The sequence below is a fragment of the Phalacrocorax carbo genome, chromosome Z (assembly GCF_963921805.1).
Source record: "Phalacrocorax carbo chromosome Z, bPhaCar2.1, whole genome shotgun sequence".
In the NCBI taxonomy this organism is placed as follows: domain Eukaryota; kingdom Metazoa; phylum Chordata; class Aves; order Suliformes; family Phalacrocoracidae; genus Phalacrocorax; species Phalacrocorax carbo.
In genome coordinates this window covers 50,916,998-50,938,508 of record NC_087548.1, presented here as the reverse complement: position 1 = coordinate 50,938,508, position 21,511 = coordinate 50,916,998, and the positions used below count along the sequence as shown (strand labels likewise).

General features: G+C 39.1%; 1 protein-coding gene across 1 annotated transcript in view; it reads left to right on the top strand.

Moving 5' to 3' along the window:
• Positions 1 to 6,388, top strand: part of LOC104053946 (long-chain fatty acid transport protein 6) — a 42,639-nt gene extending 36,251 nt beyond the window's left edge. Inside the window, exons 9-10 of the mRNA XM_064438577.1 lie at positions 1,746 to 1,876; positions 5,161 to 6,388. Of these exons, the coding sequence (XP_064294647.1) occupies positions 1,746 to 1,876; positions 5,161 to 5,337 (308 nt within the window). The 3' untranslated portion in view covers positions 5,338 to 6,388. The remainder of the gene's footprint in view (positions 1 to 1,745; positions 1,877 to 5,160) is intronic.
• Positions 6,389 to 21,511: the final 15,123 nt, after the last annotated feature.

Below are 21,511 nucleotides of genomic sequence, written 5' to 3'. Positions count from 1 at the left end.
ATAGCTACCTAATCTAAATTAAAGTTTAAAGATTTATTAAATGCACGTCCATGGAAAATACACACATCCATGTGCCAAAATAAAATGTCAACAAGGTAAGAATTAAAGTAATTCTAGAGGAAAGTGTATGAAGATATTCTTCTGTCTTATTTCATTTTTCATTTAGCCTCATAAGCCATCTGTAAACAGATATATTACAAAACCAAGGACAAGGTGAAAAAGAAAATGAGAAAAAAAATATTAAGAAAGAAAATACATTAATTTATTTTGAATGAATTTTTTTTGTTAGTTTTCATGAGATAATCTGAGCTTGATACCCATTCATGCTGACTCTTTCTCAAAAATGTGTACTAGGTCTGGCTGGGATAGAGATAAGTTTCTTTACAGGAGTCTGTATGGTGCTGTGCTTTGCACTGGTGGCTAAAACAGTGTTGATAATTTACCAACACTTGGCTATTGCTGAACAAAGCTTGCAGAAGATCAAGGCTTTCTCCTTGCAGCAAGTATGCTGGGAATGGGGAGGAGGTTGGGAACAGATGTAAATGGGACAGCAGGCCCAAACTGACCAAAGGAATATTCCATATCATGACACCATGCTCAGTAATAAAAGCTTGGGGAAAGAAGAGGATGAGACTTTGTGGTTATGGCGTTTGTCTCCCCAAGCAACCACAGATGTGCTGAGTGAGGCCCTCCCCTGCCAGAAGTAGCCAGCTATCTGCCTGACAATGGGAAACGGTGAAAGAAGTCCTGGTTTTGCTTTGCTTGTGCATGCAGCTTTTGCTTTCCCTATTAAACTGCCATTATCTTGATCCATGAGTCCTCTTGCTTTCCTTCCCTTGGGAGAAGAGTGAGTGAGAAGCTGGCTGGATGTTTGGTTGTTGGCCAGTGTGAACAAAATGACCAGAGGTTAAAACATGAAAAACGTGTCACTTACCTCTAGCTTAAAGCCACACAAGAAAGATCATAATAAAGAAGAATGACTGAAAATCAGATTCAAAAATATGAAAGCTTCTCATTTCCTATACATTTACCTACAAATTCCTACCCAGTTTATGCGACTGTCTTGATGATTGCACTTAAACAAATCAAGTTCCTCACAGATTTTGTAGCATTAGCAAAAAAAACCACAGAAAGGACGCGAAAGACAAGGTTGGCAGAATGTCTCTGCTGTTATTACTAGTTGGTGGTTAAAGTGTGTAGTTATTTTTGATTGCTGAAGGTCACTGCTTTTATATTTTACCCATTTTGGTCTTTTCCACAGACCCACAGTGCCATCTCTTTCCAGACAATCCAGTAAGAATTTTTAATCTCTCTCTCTGTTAACAACATTCAGATGCACAGTTTTGAGAGAAGATACTGGCAAGAGAGAAAGGCTAAAACTGAAGAGAAGACATAGTTGACTAATCTAGGAAAGAAGCTCAGGACCCATGTTTCTTAGAGAGGAATGGTGTTGACATTTATCAACGTTTATTGATTAAAATTGAGCATGGGACTCTGTTTACTCTTACCTGCCAAACTCATTTACAGCATTATTGGTTAATAATCCCTTAAGTGATCTCCAAGTACATGTAATACCATATGAAACATGCACATAATCTTCCAGCTTTACTGAAACTCAGAAGATGATATATGACTGTCAGTTTATTAATGCACTACAGTTCTTTTTTGTAAGGTTCATCACTAAAGTGTCAAATTTATTCATGTTTCAAAATTCACATCTCACTTCCTTTCCTCCTTTCCCCCAGATCACGAAGGAAAAGCAGGAATGGCCTCTCTTATTTTAAAGCAGAATACATTGTTAGACTTGGAGCAAATGTATAAGCACGTAGTGACCTACCTACCGAGTTACGCTTGTCCTCTTTTTTTAAGAGTCCAGGTAAGCTGCACTATTGCACAGTGACTACAAACATCTACATTATTTGAACACAGAGATGGCTAAATGAATAACACAAAGTGCTTGTTCATATATCAGTTTATTAGTTTTAGAACTGGTCCTGTTTGCTGTCTTCGTTAATGGAGTCCTGGAAAAGGTATTACACAAAACATCAATCAAATTTGCAGATTATGTTAAAATGGGAGGAATTGTACGAATGAGTAAGGATAGAGGTCATACAAAATGATTTAGGGAGATTAGAAGCATGAACGTGGAAAAACAAAAAGATTCAGATTAGTAAAATGTGAACAATTACATCTGGAGAAAATAATCTGAAATCCATTTTATTCAGTAGAAATGAGAGGAGAGAGAAGTAGAGCTAAAGCAGGAGACACTGCACATTAAGTGAAATAATATTTGCTGTGTAATATAATGACAAAAGTTAAAGCATTTGAAAAGGTACTAGGTAAATTGAAAAGATGAAGTAGGAATGTACCTTGTTATTTTCACCACCATAATCATCAAAGTCATCCCTGTTTGTGTACTAGTACTTTGCTGTAGTAAGTGTCCAATTTGGGAAAAAAAACAGACACCCCCCCCCCAAGAGTTAAAAATATAAATGGACTATATATGGCTAGAAAAAAATGGAGAGTATAGAAAACATACAAAACTGATCATCGTGGTAGGTGAAGTCTCATGAGCATCTTCATTTCTAGTAAGTGTTTTTGAAGATGTTTATGAAGGAAGTCTCCTAAGTCTGAGGAGAAGATGAAAAAAATAATCATTGTTTGAAAAGAGAAGTCATATAAGTTGGTTCCCAGGGCTAATCAGAGATTGAATACTGATTCAGAATAAAGAGAAGGAAAAGGGAAAGGCTATTAAGGACCTTGAAATTGAAATAGATGTATATGTATCTATCTCGTAATTCCTTTTGCAGGAGTATTCTGATACAACCAAGCAAAGTTACACGTGAGAATATTGCAATAGTCAGTTTAAAAAATTATGAGAACCTAGCGTAGATTAATTGCTACAGAGATGTATAAAAAAGCCTCTATGCTGGGCAGAAAGAATCTGAATCTTCGACATAGACTGGATATCAAGTACCTGGAACTTCGATTAGAATTTAAATGCCTACATTACAGATTAATTGCTGTTGGTACTGCTGTCATTAACCAAGAAAGAAGGTAGTGGATGGAACTTCAAGGCAAAAAAAATTTAAAACCTATTGAGCTTGATCTGGTAGGTGATCATAGTTCAGATTATGTCAGAATGTTTCTTAGACAACCAAAGCAGGTAGATAAAATCTAGAGGTAGATCTGGAGTAGATACAATACCTCTCTGAGTTGTTGGAGATAATAGTTACATTTTTCATTTTCGGAGAGTGTTTGCATATATGTAAAAATGTGAAGACAGAATCACAATCACAGACAGTGCAGCATCTCTTCTTGGCATCGGTGGATGCATTGCGTTGGGTTGGGCTCATTTCATTTAATTGTGTTGCTAATAGAGGATTAACTATTATAAAAATGTATAGAACACAGAATCACAGAATGGTTGGGGTTGGAAGGGACCTCCAGAGATCATCTTGTCCAACCCCGCTGCTTGAGCAGGGACACCCAGAGCAGGGGGCACAGGAACGCCTCCGGGTCGGCTTTGAATGTTTCCAGGGAAGGAGGCTCTACAGCCTCTCTGGGCAGCCTGTTCCAGTGCTCTGGCACCCTCACGGTAAAGAGGTTTCTCCTCATATCCAGGTGGAACTGGCGGTGCTCCAGTTTGTGCCCGTTGCCCCTTGTCCTGTTGTTGGGCACCTCCGGGAAGAGTCCAGGCCCAACCTCCTGACGCCCACCCTTTAGATATCTAAGAGCATTGACGAGATCCCCCCGTCAGTCTTCTCTTCTCCAGGCTGAACAAACCCAGGTCCGCAGGCTTTCCTCATAAGGGAGATGCTCAAGTCCCCTGACCTTCTTCGTAGCTCTCCGCTGGACTCTCTCCAGTAGTTCCGTGTCCTTGTGCTGGGGAGCCCAGAACTGGATGCAGTACTCCAGATGTGGCCTCACTCGGGCAGAGTAGAGGGGGAGGACAACCTCCCTCCACCTGCTGGCCACACTCCTTTTAATGCAGCCCACGATACCGTTGGCCTTCTAGGACACAAGGGCACACTGCTGGCTCAGGGTCAACTTGCTCTCCACCAGCACCCACAGGTCCTTCTCAGCGCAGCTGCTTTCCAGCAGGTCACCCCCAGCCTGCACATGGGGTTGTTCCTCCCCAGGTGCAGGACCTTACACTTGCTCTTGTTGAATTCCATGAGGTTCCCCTCAGCCCAGCTCTCCCGCCTGTCCAGGTCTCTCTGGATGGCAGCACAGCCTTCTGGTGTACCAGCCACTCCTCCCAGCTTGGTATCATCAGCGAACTTGCTGAGGTTACACTCTATCCCATCATTCAGGTCATTGATTAATATGTAGAACAGGACTGGACCCAGCACAGACCCCTGGGGAACGCCACTAGTAACAGGCCTCCAACCAGACTCTGTGCCACTGATCACGACCCTCTGAGTGCTGTTGCTGAGTCAGTCCTCTGTCCACCTCACTGCCCACTCATCCAACCCACACTTCCTTAGCTTGTCCATGAGGATGCTATGGGAGACGTGTCGAATGCCGTACTGAAGTCACGAAAAGAAGATAATGGAGAGAGGTCATAAAGTGGGGCTGAGAACAGGTAGGGAGGATAGAGGAAAGAGTCTCAGTAGAGATGCCTGCCACTACTTTTTCCAAAGGACACAGTGACACTGAAAAGAATCTTGAAAACATAAAATACACGGTAAAGATCCGCCTTTATTTTGACCTGGCTGAGAATGAGTATGGCTGATTTAGTATGTGATTCTCTCAACCCTCTATTTAAGATGACAGTAATCATAGAAATGAAAAATTTACTGAGTTTTATCAGTAAGAAGTTCTTGATAATGACAGTTTTTACTCTCCGATTCTTTAAAATGTGTAGTTTTATAATGTACGCAAATGCAAAAGCTAGATTGTCTCAGGCAGGCTGGGGCCATGCCAAATGAGACACTGTGATGAGACACTGCACAGCAATGCAGAAAGCAATGGGCTGCAACTTTTCTCTACCATGTCTCTGGGTGTTGGTCCATAGCAGTACAAAAGGACTAGTTTTCCAGCATAATGAGAATAAACAGTATTAATCTTCTATCAAGTAAGGTTTTCAAAAGCAAACATGAATGTGAGCAAAAGAAAATAATCTCTTCTATTGAATAATAAATCTTTCTTCTATAGGAAAAAATGGAAATTACTGGAACATTCAAACAACAAAAATTCCGCCTGGTGGATGAAGGTTTTAATCCATCTACAATTACTGATCCTCTTTATTTTTTAGATAATTCTAAGAAAGCATATGTCTTGTTAACCAAAGAAGTACATGCAATGATCTTATCTGGGAAAAAGAAACTTTAATTAACCAAATAATAGGCTATGAAGGGATAGGATATATAACCTGCTGTATGGAAAACAGTAACATTAATTACCAGTTTTCATACGTAGTTATGCAGAATAATATCTTATATATTGATATTTACATTCAGATATGTCTTATGTCTTTCCTCACTAGATAATAATTTTTTACCTCTTGAGGCCAATTTCTAAGTAAATGGCCTGTAAAACGTGACTGTAATCTCTTTTATCTTAAATTTGGAATATAAATGCTGAGTCTGATATTTTTTGTAGTACTAAATGAACATGAATGATATACATGATATGAAACGTAGCAAAAAAAGATTCAACTCACAAAGATATTGTGACACAAGTTGTTTCTAGAGAGAGAAAATATGCCAGTAACATAGTTTTTTAAATGTAATTTACATTTCTTATATAGTTCTGACTGTATTTTAAGCAATAAGGACTTAACAGTGGTTGGAAGAAAAAACAGCTCTTCTGCAGAGAACATTTCTGACAGAATATAAGATGGAAGAGAGTGAAGCAGAAGAAAGCCCTCCAAACAAACCCAAAACTAAGATGTTTATACTAACATCTCTGCTGAGATTTTTTTTTTTTCATAATCCATGCTATTTAATTTGCTAAACTGGCTGTTCGGAGTGTCAAATTCTGAAGACAGAGCAAACTTTTGTGAAATGTTTAGCAGCAAATCAACAACAGGCAGAGGAAACGTGCACACTTAATGGGGAAAATCGCTTATACAGCATAAAAGGAATTATTACAGCACTTTGTCATGTATATTGACTAACAAATAGCTTCCTTACTTTTATTAATGACTGCCAGAGATTATTATTTTCAGAGTATAAATATAGCAGAAATTTAAAAATTCTAAATCATACATTCTAATGCATGGCTTTTAAAAAGTTTTAAAATAAAGTATAGATAATTTAAACCAAATTCCATACCCTGTCAATTTAAGTCTGATTGCATAAAGTCTGTTTTGTAGCCAGTTCTGATACACTACTTGCAGTTTCCTCCTCTAATGGGTCATCATGCCAGCTTTGATCAGCCATAAGCAGTATCATAGAATACTGAAAGGGCGAGACTCTACAACACTGGGCATCATAAGTCTCTGTCATAACTGTGGTATGAAACCAGGCTCTCCTAAAAGAGTAAGATGAAACATAATTTCCACTTTGTTCATCAACAAGATGTTAGAACTTCTGTCAACTTTTGATTCTCTGATTCTCCCTTTCATTGGTTTTACTTAAAAACCCAAACCAAGGATGCAGTAAAAAATATACAAAGATTCATAGCTTGCTTATATTTCTGAATACCGTGTTCTGTATGGGACTGACAGTATAAGTAAGCAAGTCTGCAGTTTTGCAATTTACAAAGCAGCAAGACCAAACAGTACTTACACCAACATCGTGCTTTATGGTAGATGTTAATGTAATTGTTAAGTACCTAATGGGGAAAGGGGAGGACTGCTGGGTAAGGATGGAAGGAGTCACTATGGTCTACCACTTCCCACTGGTTGAGCAGTCCCACTTTTTATATCTGTTTATATCTTTTTATATTTGTTTCTTTATGTAATTCCCAAAATGGCTATGACAGAAAGCGGGGGGGGGGGGGGGGGGGGGGGGCGTGTTGCCACATATTCAGACAGATGGAAGTACCATTGTTCTGCAGATAGTTGCACTTTCCTAGTGAAACACTGCAAATTTAAGAATCAAGTATTTACCATAAAGTTAAACCCAACTTTGCAAGTTAGGTTGTAATTTTGAGCAAAGGATTGGCTGTTGAAATCAAAGCTGTTTTATCTCTTATGCCCATCTTACCATTAGTGTGTGCTGAATATACTTCAGGATGCCTATTGTTTTATTACAACACTAAAAATTATGCATTTTTTTTAAAAAAAATTTCAAAAAATTGTACCGTGACATCCACAGTAGCATGTTTAATCTTGTAGTAGAATATAAATTAATATAATAAAATAAAATTCTTAGCTGTGGTATCAGATTTACCACTTTATTTATTTTGGTTTACAATATTTGATACTATTTATGACTATTTATGACTGGTGAAAAGATTCTATCACTCAGATGCAACAGAAATGAGAGGGGATAAAAAAACATGAAAAAATAAGATAAGGAAATAAGTAAATACCTTTCCAGAAAAAAAAATAATCTGAGAGTGTCACTATTTGGTAACTTATTTTGTAAAGAGCCTAGGATGACGAAGGTTGTTTCTGTGTGGAGTGGTTAGGACGGTGAGAGCATTAGAAGAAGAAAAATGGATGTGTGCTAACTTTCATGCTCTGCCCACTACTAGGGCAGCCAATTGTTGCTTCTGAGCTCTGCGGTGTATTTCAGCAGCAGCAGGACTCTTCTAACTTAGCTGGCTTGAGCAGCCTGCTGGTGTTCATTTCCCAGCTGTGACCACGACAGAAATACAGAATTCCAGCTACTCCCCTGTATTCCTTAGTGTAACCAAGACAGCCTGGGCAATCTGCCGGTTTTCAAAGGCTCGTAAAAGAGTCTGGTCCCATGCACTGTCTCAAGGGATAGGATGCTTATGACATCAAGAAAATAATAAAGGGAAAATCTACAGAACTGTAGCCTCTGTATTTCTTCAGGGGAAAACAGTATATTATTTTCAATCCAGTAGCTTTCTCTCTTTTAGGCAGTAGGGTAGGTGCCAGCAGATGCACTGAAGCATGTCGCAGCAAAATGTCACATTTCCTATGGATATGGAAACTCGAAGTTGGGCTGAATGATAATGATGTTCATGTAAAACACCAGGAAGGGCCTTTCTTTCAGAATGAGAAAATACTTGGACCAATCTACCCAAATCAACGCATGGCATGGCTGAGGGATGAGGGCGTGAGTGTCACTGCAAAATTATGCCCCAGTATTTGCCTGGGAAGTTTCGTTTCATGTAGTAAGGGTAAAGAAGCAGCTGAGGGTGGCTGGGGTGTGGATGGAGAGCTGTACTGCTAACCTCGCATATTAACAAAAAGAAGAGAGATTAAAATAAATAAAGGTAATTATTTTTGAGATTTAGCACATGTATCTTGAAGTTTTCCTCTGCAACTGGGGATGTCAATGATAAGAGAAATCTTTATTTTAAAAAATGAGATTGGAATTATCATTTAGGAAAGGTACAGTTCTGCAAGGGTAGGCACATATCCACTCTCTTCTAGTGAATCTGGTACAGTTAATGCAGTTACAGTCTGGATGAGTTTTCATAAATCTTTCTCAGGTTCCCCAGGAAATGGTCAAAAAATACAAAGTTCCTAAAGAGATCATGGCCTGAATTTTATCCTCCTGACCCAAGTCAGGTAGATACAACTTTTCAAGAGACAAAGCATCTAAACTGTCCCTCACGTGCCCACCAGCATTCCCATATCTGTAAGCCACCATGAGGAATGAATTTCAATTGACCTAAAAATTTCCTGCAGAGGACATATATAAAACACCTTCTACTGTTGGTTTGCATTTTTTTTTTTTGTGGGGAAAAAAAAAGAGGTAAAGGAAGGAGCAGTCTTGTTTGCGTTTTTAACATTAAAAAATACAGGATGGCTATGGAAGGAAAGACAAAAAAGACACCCTATTTAAAAAACGTGATGATTCATTTTCAGTTGCCTGTCCCCGGCTAACAAGGTAACTAGTAATCCGATGTGCATTCTCACACACAGCAGAAATTAAAAGACACATACCAGTATTTATGAAACGTATTCATTAAGTCAAAACTAATTTCAAGGAAATAATGTCCTTCTGTTTAAAATTTGCTATCTCAAAAAATGCTATTCACAGTAAAATTGGATGCAAAGATTCAGCAGACAGCCAAAAAAAGTTGCACATGAACAGGAGTAATTTTAGGAATAAATTTAGTGTGATGTATATTATTAGCAGTACTGTCAATAACTGACAGCATAGTCTGATAATTGACTTCGCCATAAGGGTAACATCAGAAGATCATCAGATTATGGCTGGGTATTCAGGACACAATACCTTACACATTATACCCTTAATTAGACAAATAGATTATATGATGTAGATGGCAGTGCTAGTTGTGAATAAACTAGGTCATTGTTAGAGAGAAACAAAATTCCTGTATCGCTAACAAATCCACAAGCTTTCCACAGCCTGAGAATCTTCTGCCTAAGTAGTCTTCATCCAGTTTCTCCAAAGACTGCAGCAGACACAGTTCAAATCAAACAGTCAGACATTGCTTTTGCAATATAACAAAGCAGTCTTCATTGCTGCCTTGCAGCAGGAGATACACTGACCTGTTTCCATCTGGAGCTGTTCCTGGCACTGTGAGGTTTGCCTAGTTCCCATTGTTACATAGTCCTGCATTGGGGTGGGGTGGGGGGTTTGCATTATGTCGGCTGTACCCATATACAGGATCAATTCTTATTGGTAAAAAAGCACTTAGACTGGCAAAAAAAAACCACTTTGTGTTGTCTCATTTTCTTCAACTGATACTGCTGTGCTGACAAAACTAATAGTTCTTGCAAGTACGTATGGACAGTGTTACCAGTACAGGACTGGCCAAGTCTGGCAAGTTGCTCTTTGTGGTGGTTCTGGGTTTCTGGGTTTAGAACTCAGCTAAATTGCTCGGTTCAGCTAACACCAAACAAACAAACAAACGCAAAACAAAAAAACCCTAACAAGTTGAGTACTGACTACTCAATTATTTGAAGCATATTTTGCAAGAAAGGAGTGAATGCCTTGATGGGAATTCTAATATGAAGAGAGCCCTGCTTTTTCAGAGCTACCTGCTGAGTACACATAAACAGAGTTGTCAGTCTTCTACAGTGCTTCCTGTATGGAAGGACATATCTTTGTTTTTAAATTACCATCTGAAAAGGCAGATTTGATCCAAAACCAGACAACTTATTTTGGTATACAGTTATTTGTCTGGTAAAATTCATAAACTGTCTGTTTTGCCAGGTATAGACAGCAAAACTGACATGAACATCAAAATTGTCTTCTGACATTTAACTTTTTTATTAAGGAAAACTACCAGCTCCTGTCTTTGGTGGATGCATAAAAAGCTAATGATGTCGTTCATTCCAATGTCAAAGCGGAGCTTTAAAATTAAAAGGTATTTATGTCTGTCAGCTTCTAAAAACCTAGCATGCAGGATCTATAGATTGCTTTCCACTTCACTAACATTGTAAAGAAATTCAATACTTCTAGAGTATAATTCTGTTACAGATCTAATTAAATGACACCATGTGTGTAGCTAAAAAAGACACTTCTTAGGTATCTCCATTAGCTGCATTTCATGGTGCAAACTTTTGATACCTTTCCTACATTTTTTAAAATAAAGTTATTAAAGAAATTGCAGATTGGCAGTAAACACAGTATATCACAAATTAGCCAGTGCAATTTAGGGATCTGGAAGTGATTAAGCCAACCAGATAGAGCGAGATACAGGGAGGAAAGAGAAGGTTTCAAACCCCGTACCATCATCTGGTAGAGACTAGCACTTACTCCTGCCTACGTATGGTTTCATAATAAAGTGGGCTTCACCCTTAGCCTGAGAAAATTCTTTAAAAAAACAAGAATCAGAATATTAGCTATGAAAATTTGGACTGTGCTCCAGATTTGTAAGTGGATCATTATTTCTATAATAATCCACATCAAAATCTGGGATAGAAAGATACTAAGAGACTATCATTTTGGAATAGTCTGGATTAAATTCCAAGGGTGTGGCATATTTTGAAGTCCTACTGCTTGGAGCCCTTCCACCTCTACAATCTCTTTTATTGTTTCAAGCATGTCTATATATTTTTTAATCTACATAAATATAGGCACACACACATAAAAATATATTTCTATATATAAAAACCAAGAGAGATCTAAGCTCCTGCTTCATTTGCAGCCATCATGCTTAGGAGCAAATATTGCTCATCTCTGAGGCTGAAGAGCTGACGGAAACAGAGTTGCTACACGGGTTGTGTCAGTGCCTAGCTCAAGAGCTCAAATGCTTAGTGAAATTCACAGACAACATGTTGGATGACAGTGCCTCAAAAAAAGTAAGGGAAGAGTTATATGCCTGAGAACAGGATCCACAAAAGTCAGATCAAAGAGCAAGAACTGCCTAAATCAACTAGTGGGGAACAGTGAGAAGAGGATTATGTCTTAAATCCATCTCCTGCCAGCACATAGGAATCTAATTCTCATTTGCTGGGAGCACAGCGATATCTAAGCTCTCTCCTGGAATTACAGAAAAACAAATTTTTTTGCAAAGGCTTGTAATTCTACAGATTGTCAGCAAAAAGATAGCCATATGCACTCAGCTCAGTTTCTATCCAAGCATTTCACTGGAATTATAAAGATAGAGGAAATTATTTATTGATGGCATATGAAAGCACTGTAATCAGTCATATACCTCTGCAGTAACAAAGCCATATTCTGTCACAAGATGAGGAAAACCTCTTTCTAAGTATAAGCAATATAACTCCATTTCCATTTTGCTGGCCACAAAAATCCAGTTTTTGTGATGAGAAGCTTACGTCTACCCAAATACCTGTAATCTGCCATTAACAACCTGGTTTTGTTGGCAAATTCATAGTTCAAAACAGCATGAAGTATGATTCACCACTATCTTAGTCTGTTTTTATATTGGTGTTTCTCTGCTATAATGAGGAGTCCCTATGCCATTTATGAGGTATATTCTGAACTAGCATGAGGTAGTAGGTTTTCTCCAGATGTGCAGATTCTTTTTAAAGACCTTTTGGCTTACTCTTGTGCTATACTAAAACTAGATTTCTTTGGAGAAATGTGGCGTACAATAAAGCAAAATATTGTCAAATATTTTTGAGATCACTCACTCTGTTCAGCTAGCTCATAACATAAAACAAAAAGAAGCCTTCCCTAGCTGAAATGTTGATCCCATAGTCTGTATTTTTCTGGAACCGCTCTATATGATACTCAGTACAAGTACTGTTCTTCTTAGACAACATGTGACCTAGTTAAGATAATCTCTGCCTTGCTTTCATAGACGAAGACCAGTGTCAGAAAAGGAGTTTTTAGAAACTGCTTCTAGAGAAGAACAGTTTTCAGGACTAAATGAGGACTGTCGGTGAAATACCAGTAGCTTTTTCAGATGAGTATTTAGTTACACAGCCAGGCAGTGGATGACCATTACCCTCATGTTATCTGCGCTATACACTTTCTTTTGGCAATTCCCACAATTACGTTCAGAACCAGTATATTCAGTGATCTGCAGAATGTAAATGGAAATCATTCTTTCTGCATCCCATAAATCACCGTATCTTGTCTCGTGTCACCACCTTCCACAGAGTAACACTGCCAATGCCATTCAGTTGAACCCACTGAAAACACACAGGGAATAATTCTGGCCCTGCATATTGCATTGCATCGCTCTTTATTAATAAAACCCTGTTCAAATTACTGATTTTTTACCTCCAGCTTTCAACAACTATTCATTTTACAGCTCATTGTTGAAAATACGGTCACAGAAACACTATTCCTAGTAGCAGAAATCCCTGAAAAGACAAAGAACTTTAATGAAAAGGAAAAGCACCTTTTGTTTTTGCTTCAGCTATTTTCATCTTTTGCTTTTCTTTGGATGCTACAGCACTAAAGCTCAACTCAGGAAACAATTTTGTAACTACTAAATGTCTCAGACACATTTATGTATTTGTCTGCAAAATGGGTCAATTGCCACTCAGCTTTGCTGTTTCGAATATAGTCTATTAATTGCGCAGGTGTTGCCAGATCTGGTTTAACAATGAGACTATTCATTCTGGTCTCTCAAAGATACTCACAATAGATTCTAGCTAAAAATATCTGCACTTTGGACCTTGTCTTTCCCCTATGCTATGTTATTCCATTAAAAAAAAAAAAAGTTAATTTTGAGGAAAAAAACAAGAGGCAAGGCATAATTCTTTAGTTAATGCAAAATCGCTTATGGATTAAGAGTTCCTGGAATTACACCTACGAATCTCCTGAGGAATAAAAACCACATTTCATTCAGCAGCTTCTAATGCAGAAGTTTGTCAGGCAGATGTTCCAAATGACAGTAATCAAGTTAGAAAGCTTTTGAAAGAGCTCTTGAGTTAGTAAATTACATCCTCAAAATAAAATATTTAGAACCGGGAAACTGAGGACTGGGGTGATTGATTTAAAAATAGATACAATGGAGATGAAGGCTGACAGTGAAAGAGCAGACAGAAGATATTTCTGTCCTCCTTAAAAATCTCTAAACAATTTCCTCTGTCTTAGAGTTTGCTGATACACCTCCTGAGGGTGGAACTACTCTTCCAGTGTAAGTCACAAAGCACTCCAAAGAGGAAAGCATGTCAAAAGAAAATGCAAAGGCAAAATACGACAGAAGCACCTTGTTGATTCGGGTAGCTATCCCCATGGAGAAAGGAGCAGAGAGGGCATGAATTCAGTTGTATTTAAATTAACACTACAGAGTTTAGCTTTCAATAAACTATTCGTATTTTTAAAGGTTAAAGGATAACTTGCTCACCTGATAATGTATCTGCCAAAGCTAGCCTTCATACCTCGTGCTGCACAATTACAGACCTCGTGCCAAAACCCTGCATGCACCAACAGGCTCTGCAAGCTGCCCCTCCAGGGGTCCGGCTACTGTGCTGGCAACCAGCCCTGGCATGCTGCAGTGCCGGGGCTCGCACCAGGCCACAGGGGAAGAGCTGCGAGGTGCCTCGCCAGGCCCTTCCTGCCTTCCAGGGAGCTGCTTCTAACCTCAGGCCTTTGCGCTATGCTAGGGGCATCACTGAGCCCAGACAGGTATCTCGCTGTCCTGCTGTCCCAGCTTTCCTCGCTTGACCTTGGATTTACCTTGTTGCTAGAGACTTGGCTGTTCCTGAACTGCTCTGCTTTTCTAGTCTGACTGCTGCAGGACTGTGTCCTTGATGGTGAAAGTGTTGCCTCAGGCTGGCTTGCCACCATCCCTAGCTCCCAGGCAATATTTCCCTGATGGAATAGCCCACTTGAACACAGCAAACCCTTCACACGAGTTCATTTATTTCTAGAATCCTGAAACAGACACCTCAGAGGGTTTTGCAGCCCATAAAGACAGGCCCATTAAGAAAAATAATGCTAGTTAGTATTCCTTGAGGCTTCTTTTAATTTAAATATTGCCATTGGCTGACTTCAATGTCTTCAACGAACTAACTAAGAGACCAGAGACAAAACCGGAGACAAAAAGGACAGTTATTGCGAGCTCAGTTCCATTCTCAGGAAGTGACAACAAGGATGATTTCAACTCATCTTCAATTGCTGAAGAAGTCTTACATTGTCCTGACTATTAAAATGCACCAAATACTTTCCTTTTTTATCAGTGAATGTAAGCTACTGCTTTAGTTATTACAAAAAGGTCATGCGGTTTACAGTTAGACACAAAGTACGTCTTCACGTAATAGAGTTCATCTGAGAAAATGAATAGCATTTGTGATCCCATGCACATCAGATACAAAGAACAAACCAGACAGTATAGTTCAATATATTTGTGGAAGAAGTGTCACATCCTACCAAAGGTCCTCAAACACAGTATCATCCAGTGTGGAAAAGGCTCCCTCAGTGTACTGATAGGGAGAGGCCAGTCCTTCTGCAGGGAACCAGGCATCTCACCATAAGTATTCTCTTCCACTCCTAAAAGTGACCTGCTCTCTGTGTAATCCTTCCTCCTGCTGGAGGAAGCTCTTTCTCCAGAGTGATGCTTTAGCACCCCTGCGAGTCACGGGTGAACTTCCATATGCTCATGGCTTGCACGCTCCACAAAAATGCCTGCTCAGAAAAGCTTGCCCATCCTACCACAGCTACAATCAGTGGCTATATATATTACATCAAGTGTGTACTATTAGATGCTAGTAATATTATCGCACATGTATACATTAATTATAGTTATTGTGCAAAAACAACAAAAGCCACAATAGCTGGGGACAGAGACAGGATGCCAAAGCATGAAAATCAATGAAGCAGAGTGTAATGGCAGAGATGGCAACAAAACTGGGAAGCAGGCTGAACTGGCAGCCACTTATTGGTGAATAAACAGATCACTTGCAGGGGAAAAAAAATGTTCAGACTTTGAAAAACCTCATTACTTGGGGAACCTAGACTTGTCTGATAGCTCGCTAGGTCTTTGTCCCGTTAATTAGACAAACGGGAAAAGTCCGTAACTGCTAACAGCATGAATGAATAGAACAAGGTATCACTTTTGACATGTGACTTCATGAAAAGATGTCTGCTGGGTCATGTATGAACTCTTCGAAGTCTGAGTGCAAAAGGTTTGTTGAGATTGTGGGAACTCTACAGATCCCCCAAACACAACTGTTTATAAAACATTCCTGCCTTACAAACAAAACAAAAATCCAAATTAAGTGACTTCTGAATATATGACAGGATTACAGGAACTAGGAGAGTTCTGCTGAACTGGAGATAAATTACACAATCCAAAGAAGGACTTGCATAGAGCATTCTTTCAAAAGTAGCTTGTGACTAATGCTTATTTGATCCAAAAATGTGCAAGTCATCAAAGACATAAAAATACACTGTGGGCCAAGCAAAAGGCACAGCACAGACCACAGTCAAAACTACCTTCACTTTGGCAACTGGTGTCCCATGTGACCAAATGTTATTGATCCAAAGGAAAAATTAAGTAGAAATTTTAAATAACCCACAAAACCTAATGCATATAAAGATGATGGAAGACTGACTGCAAGAGGTGCAGATCAATTATATCATAAAAGAAATATTAGAAGATTTCAGGTTCATCAACCTTCAGTAAACAAAATGGATTCTACCAGGTACAATTTAACATCTCTACCACTGTCAGCCAGCTTGAAGCCCAGGGATGAAAAAAAGCCCTCTCCTATTTGGTGAGGTGCTATTAGAATGGCAAAGCATATGTTTGTACATTTACATTAGCATTTTTTTTTAAATTGTTAATAAATCTGTCTCAAAAGGAAATCTAATTGAAATTTTGGACCAACAGCTGGTGTAATTCCAAGTAATTCTGCGCCCTGAAAAGACATGGCGGCAATACTTGATCTCGAAGAAATAACTACTAAATGATTACAACTTTGTCTGTTGTACTTTGTGATCCAAAGAGGTAAAAGATAATCACATCATCAGGAATGTGCTCTAACAGAATGACCATACTACATTCAATGCCAGTAATGAAGAAGGATGTAATTACTCATATTGGTCGGAATGTGAGGGCTATCACATCTGAAAAAAAGATAGAAGACATCTTATTTTCACATATCGCAGTGAAACAAATAATGTAATTATTCAGTAAACTCTTTTTTATATATATTTTATTTTTTATATTTATATATTTTATCAATATTGTTACTATTGTCACATTTTACTATCCTCTTCCAACTGCTGTTATTCATGAAAGGAATTTAAGATATCAAAACACAGCCTACGTGTCATGGTATTGAATTGATTATTAACAGTGGAGCTTTAAAACACCTATCAAGCTGCAAAATCAAATGGCGGACAGAGATTTGTCCCAATAATGCACTTCATACTTTGAGGTATCATGACGTAGCTGGCAGTCTTAAAAATAAATAAAATAGTCTGATAATTCTTGATAAAAGGGGCAACATGGGCAGATGACATTAGAAGTTAAGCTAAAAACATTATCAGTATTAACTCATTTCCAAACCTTGCAAGGAAGCAAAACTGACCAGGTGAAGAATGGTTTACTCTTCCAGGAAATTCCAGGACTTCTTTGCCAGTCACAACTATTTCCAACCACACTGCTGCAAAAACGTGTCTGTCATTCAAATATGCAGCATCAGCACAGTTGTAGGCTAATTAGCTGACATATGGGCAATGCTTGGGTTGTCTGATCTCAGGGTCAGTTTGACATCCAGAATCCCCAAAGACTCCACCACTCCATACACAGATTACTATTACAGGTAACTGCAGCACAAATGCAGACCTCTCTTAAAAAGGATTTTGTGCAATGTTAATATAATGTTCCTGCAGACGTGATAAATGGAAGTGGCTGGGCCAAGTATGGGGTGCTGAGGCAAGTCCACATTGCAGTTGGCACAACTCAGAAGTGCAAAGTATGCACCTGCAAGGTCCTCCCCCCAGCACTATCAGCAGAATTACTACAGAGCCCGCACAAGGGACGTTATCTCAGGTATGTAGCATAGATAGCAAGTAAATCTGGCTATAAGCCCAGTGTCAAGGGTAGTTTCAAAATACAATGCAGCTCTACCCAGATATATTGAAGCCAACAGAGACTTCAGCTGGGACTGCAAAGCCGGGACTGCAAACCTAAGCTATCTGTGCCGACCTGCCTGACAATGCAGTAACATTGCTAAACAAGGTAGCTTAATACACGTTTGCAGGACAAGATGTGAGATCTAACAAAGGTCTTTGAGGCAACGCTATTGCTTTAACAACGTTATCTGTGGCATGCCCTCATAGGGAGTAAAAGCAGTAACTTGGATGTGAAATGAAAATAATTCTGAAATATCACAGGGGAACTAAGTAACGCTGAAATAATGGAAAATCAATGAAACTGCACAGAAAGGTAGTGTATTTATGCATGCCAGTTGATGAAGTATAGTAGTACAGCTGTACCCTTTTCCTTGACTTCCTTCCTATTGCATATATTGTGTAAATTTCAGGCAGTTGCGATGCAAAAGAGGATTTTGAACTATAAGAAATTTAAAGCCACCTGCTCGCTTTGGATTTTCAAAGCACAAAACTGTTAACTGCAGGACATCCCTCACCATTCACATTTTTCTTGCTGATGGAGAGGGCATCACCAGAGCAGTAAATATTTTTCTCTAGGGCTTACTCTATACATGATTTTACTGCAATTTGCAACAGAACGTATAATTTTATATATATAATGGGGAGTGTGTAATTTTAGTAGATTCAGTTTGACATTGTGTTTTGTTCCGCAGAAGCCAACTATATGATGGGCTTTCAGGCAGATGGAAATAAACAAATAAAATGATTCAGGCAGAAAATATACTTCTAAAACTTTTAACTGAGAAACTAATAAAGCCTCATCCAGAAGTTAGAATATCGAACTGGTTTTGTCTTTAAAAAAAAGGTAAATTATTTTCTCTTTACATACCAAGGAGTTTACATTTTAATGCCCTGAATTTCAACCTTCACTCTGAACCCTAACGCATGCCTCTATTTTTAAAGTTGACACAGCATGAGCCTCCATCTCTCTCACCTTGTCCATCCTAGCTCTTGATGGAAGTGTTCCTTAACTGCTGAAAACAAACAAACACAAAAATGCTTCCCAGAGGCTACAGCTCAGATGACCTTGTCCAGTTCTGCCGCAGCCAAGGAAGGTCCCATGCGGCAGGCAGAGCCTTGTGTCTAAGCAGAATGCCAACAGACTTGTTAATAGGAGGACTTGATACAGACAGAAATGTTTCGGAATTGTGCTGAGGAAATTTGGCCTTCACTTAAAATCTTTGATACTTTGTAGTTTTCAATAAATTTCTTTATAGTGTACTGTTGTATGTACCATCGAAGAAGTGTATTCGCTGGGATTATATCCCCGTTCTTATGACTTTGCAATATGCTGAGCTTGTGAGATTGGCAGCATCTAAAAAAAAAGATGGCTGGAAATCAGCAACACCAACTTCCTACTAGAAGTTGTATTTTCATTTATTGTGTATGAGGAGTGGTCACACATTACTTGCAATGTGAAGTGCCAAAGAGATGTGTTACAAATGCTCTTACACACTTCTGTTGTTCAAACTGGGTAAAAAGTACATCTTTGTTTTACGCCAATGTAATGTGGGTCATTGGACGTTTTCCCTGTGCATCATACCCTCTTTTCTTTCTGTGAAGCAAAAACTGCTATGCTGGATTTTCCTTCTGGGCTGGAGCCTAGTATCTGTGATGGTGCCACACCTCTCCAACTTAATTAGAAGCAGCCTGATTTGCCACCACCACAGGAGCCGTATGACTAAAAGACACATGAAAGGCCAGTGAATCCAGCTGGTGATGCTCGGGAACTGCCCCTTCCCGAGTCTGTGTCTCAGGGCGATGCTTTTAACAGCTGAAGATGACTACAGTCTGAGAGGAAAAATTCATGGTCTGAGATCTGCTTCCATCAGAAGTGTCTTCCTCTATGGGACAGTACCACCCAAGCACAGCAGCTACTCAAAATTACTTAAGTGCTTTCAGAAATAAAATTAAACTACATGTGAAAAGACTGACTGTGGCGTTGCTGGGGGAAGAGAGAGAATTCAAAATGCAAGAAAATCAAAGGTGGTATAGTGTGATACAAGCAGAGTAATGATGCAGATAAAGGCCAAGGTTAGGTGTCATTTGGTAAGGAGAGATGGGTTGCTGGTAAAGAACGCAGCTATCAGCCTTTACCTTCCTACGTGCGCAGGGATCTGGCAGTTGCGCTCCTCAGCTTGTAAGACTCGGACAGAGAGGGAGGGAGGAGTGGCCCCTGCTCCGCACGTTGGGGTCCATCTCCCTGTTTGTTCCTTGACCTGAGACAGAGGTGGGCAATGGTCATCCAGATTTTGGATCAATCTGAGTACTGCTTCCTTGCCACTGCATAAATCTACCTGTTAGCAAAACTTTTTCTGTTATTTAAATAAGCTTGAATCTGCCTAACTTAACAAAATATCAGCTATGTATTTTGCATAATAACTGAGTGATTTGTATTCAAATGTATTCATCGTAGACAGCAACTGTAGAAAGGTAAGAACTTGCTATGGTGCATTTTGTTAATACAGATAGCCCTGCCTTGCTGTAATGGAAAAAGGAAGCCCACTTAAGACACCATTAACCAACCAAACCACTATCCATGCTATGTTTTAAAAATATATTGAATTTTGGAACAGCGCTCAATTAAAATAAAGTACAAATTAAGACCTGGAAACCAACTTAAGTCACAGAAAATAAATATAACACTCTGAGCATTCAATTTGTCACCTTGTCTTTTGGAAAACTGGAACTGATTCAAGTCAGCTAATGACTGGGCCATAAAATTACTCACCCTGTATGCCTCTACTGCAACAGCATTAATGACTGGCTGTATTCATAAATTAAATCAGCAGAACAGTAAGCATGGACAAATAATTAAAATAAGCCCCAAACCCTGGCTGCTGGGTATTTTTATAGCTGGCAAGTGGAATAGAATTGTATATACTTCAGTAAACACTCCTATATATGTACTGCTAGAAGTGAAAAATGCTTTTTTTTTTTTTCCCCCAGCTAAATACTGTCACACACAGTACGGGATCAAATGTTTAAACAGAACTCAGATGGACAGGATCTCTTGTGTTTTCACTCTATAAAAAGTATTTTTTAATCACCTACACGTGTTCAGTTAAATACAAACAGGCTGACTCTACCTCCTTTGGAAAGAGGGTGCAAATTCTGTATGAATCCACTGAATTCACTGGCAGTAAAAAAAAGGCAGAATCAATGTATATTTTAGACTTTCAGTTGAATCCTTTTAAAACCTTACTTGTATAATATCTGCCGAGACACAGTAAAATTTGCATGTTTTCCCTGCAATGTGCAGAAGCCATTGCACATTTGTTTCTTCATAGTGTATAAAATAATCACTTCACGCTGCTTCAGTGCCTAGTCAGCATATGAGTGTGTAAATATGTAATTATAAAAGGCTCCTTATGCTTGTGATTTTTAAATCAATTCATAACAGCAACTTATTTTCTGAAAAAAAAAAAATCTAGGGAAAAATATAATATTGTCATTTAATGTGACAGCTCCAGATTTCCGATATCAGTAAAGCACAAGAACAACTCTGAGCTTCAGCTTGTTGGTATTTAGCCAGGCAGCCATCCATTAACCTTAATGGTGGTGCCATTGCATTGGATGGTGCGTGAGAACATGCACTTGGTTTTAACGGAGAGTATTTTCTTTCTACGAGTGTAACACACGACTCAGACCCTTTCCCCCAAGCACACTGAAGTGCAGCAGAAAATCTGGTAATTATGGCAAAAATATGGGTAACATTTCCAGCTGCCTGTCGCTCCTGGGAGATGCGGGGCGGGGCGGGGCGGGGCGGTTAACGAATTTGGAAGTTTCGTAGAGAACACAAGCTGGGAAGGCTAAAATGCGGGGATGCATGGCATCCTGCTCCCTTCTCCTCACCTGTGGATGCAGAGCTGCAGGTTCAGAGCCTCGGCGTGCAGCAG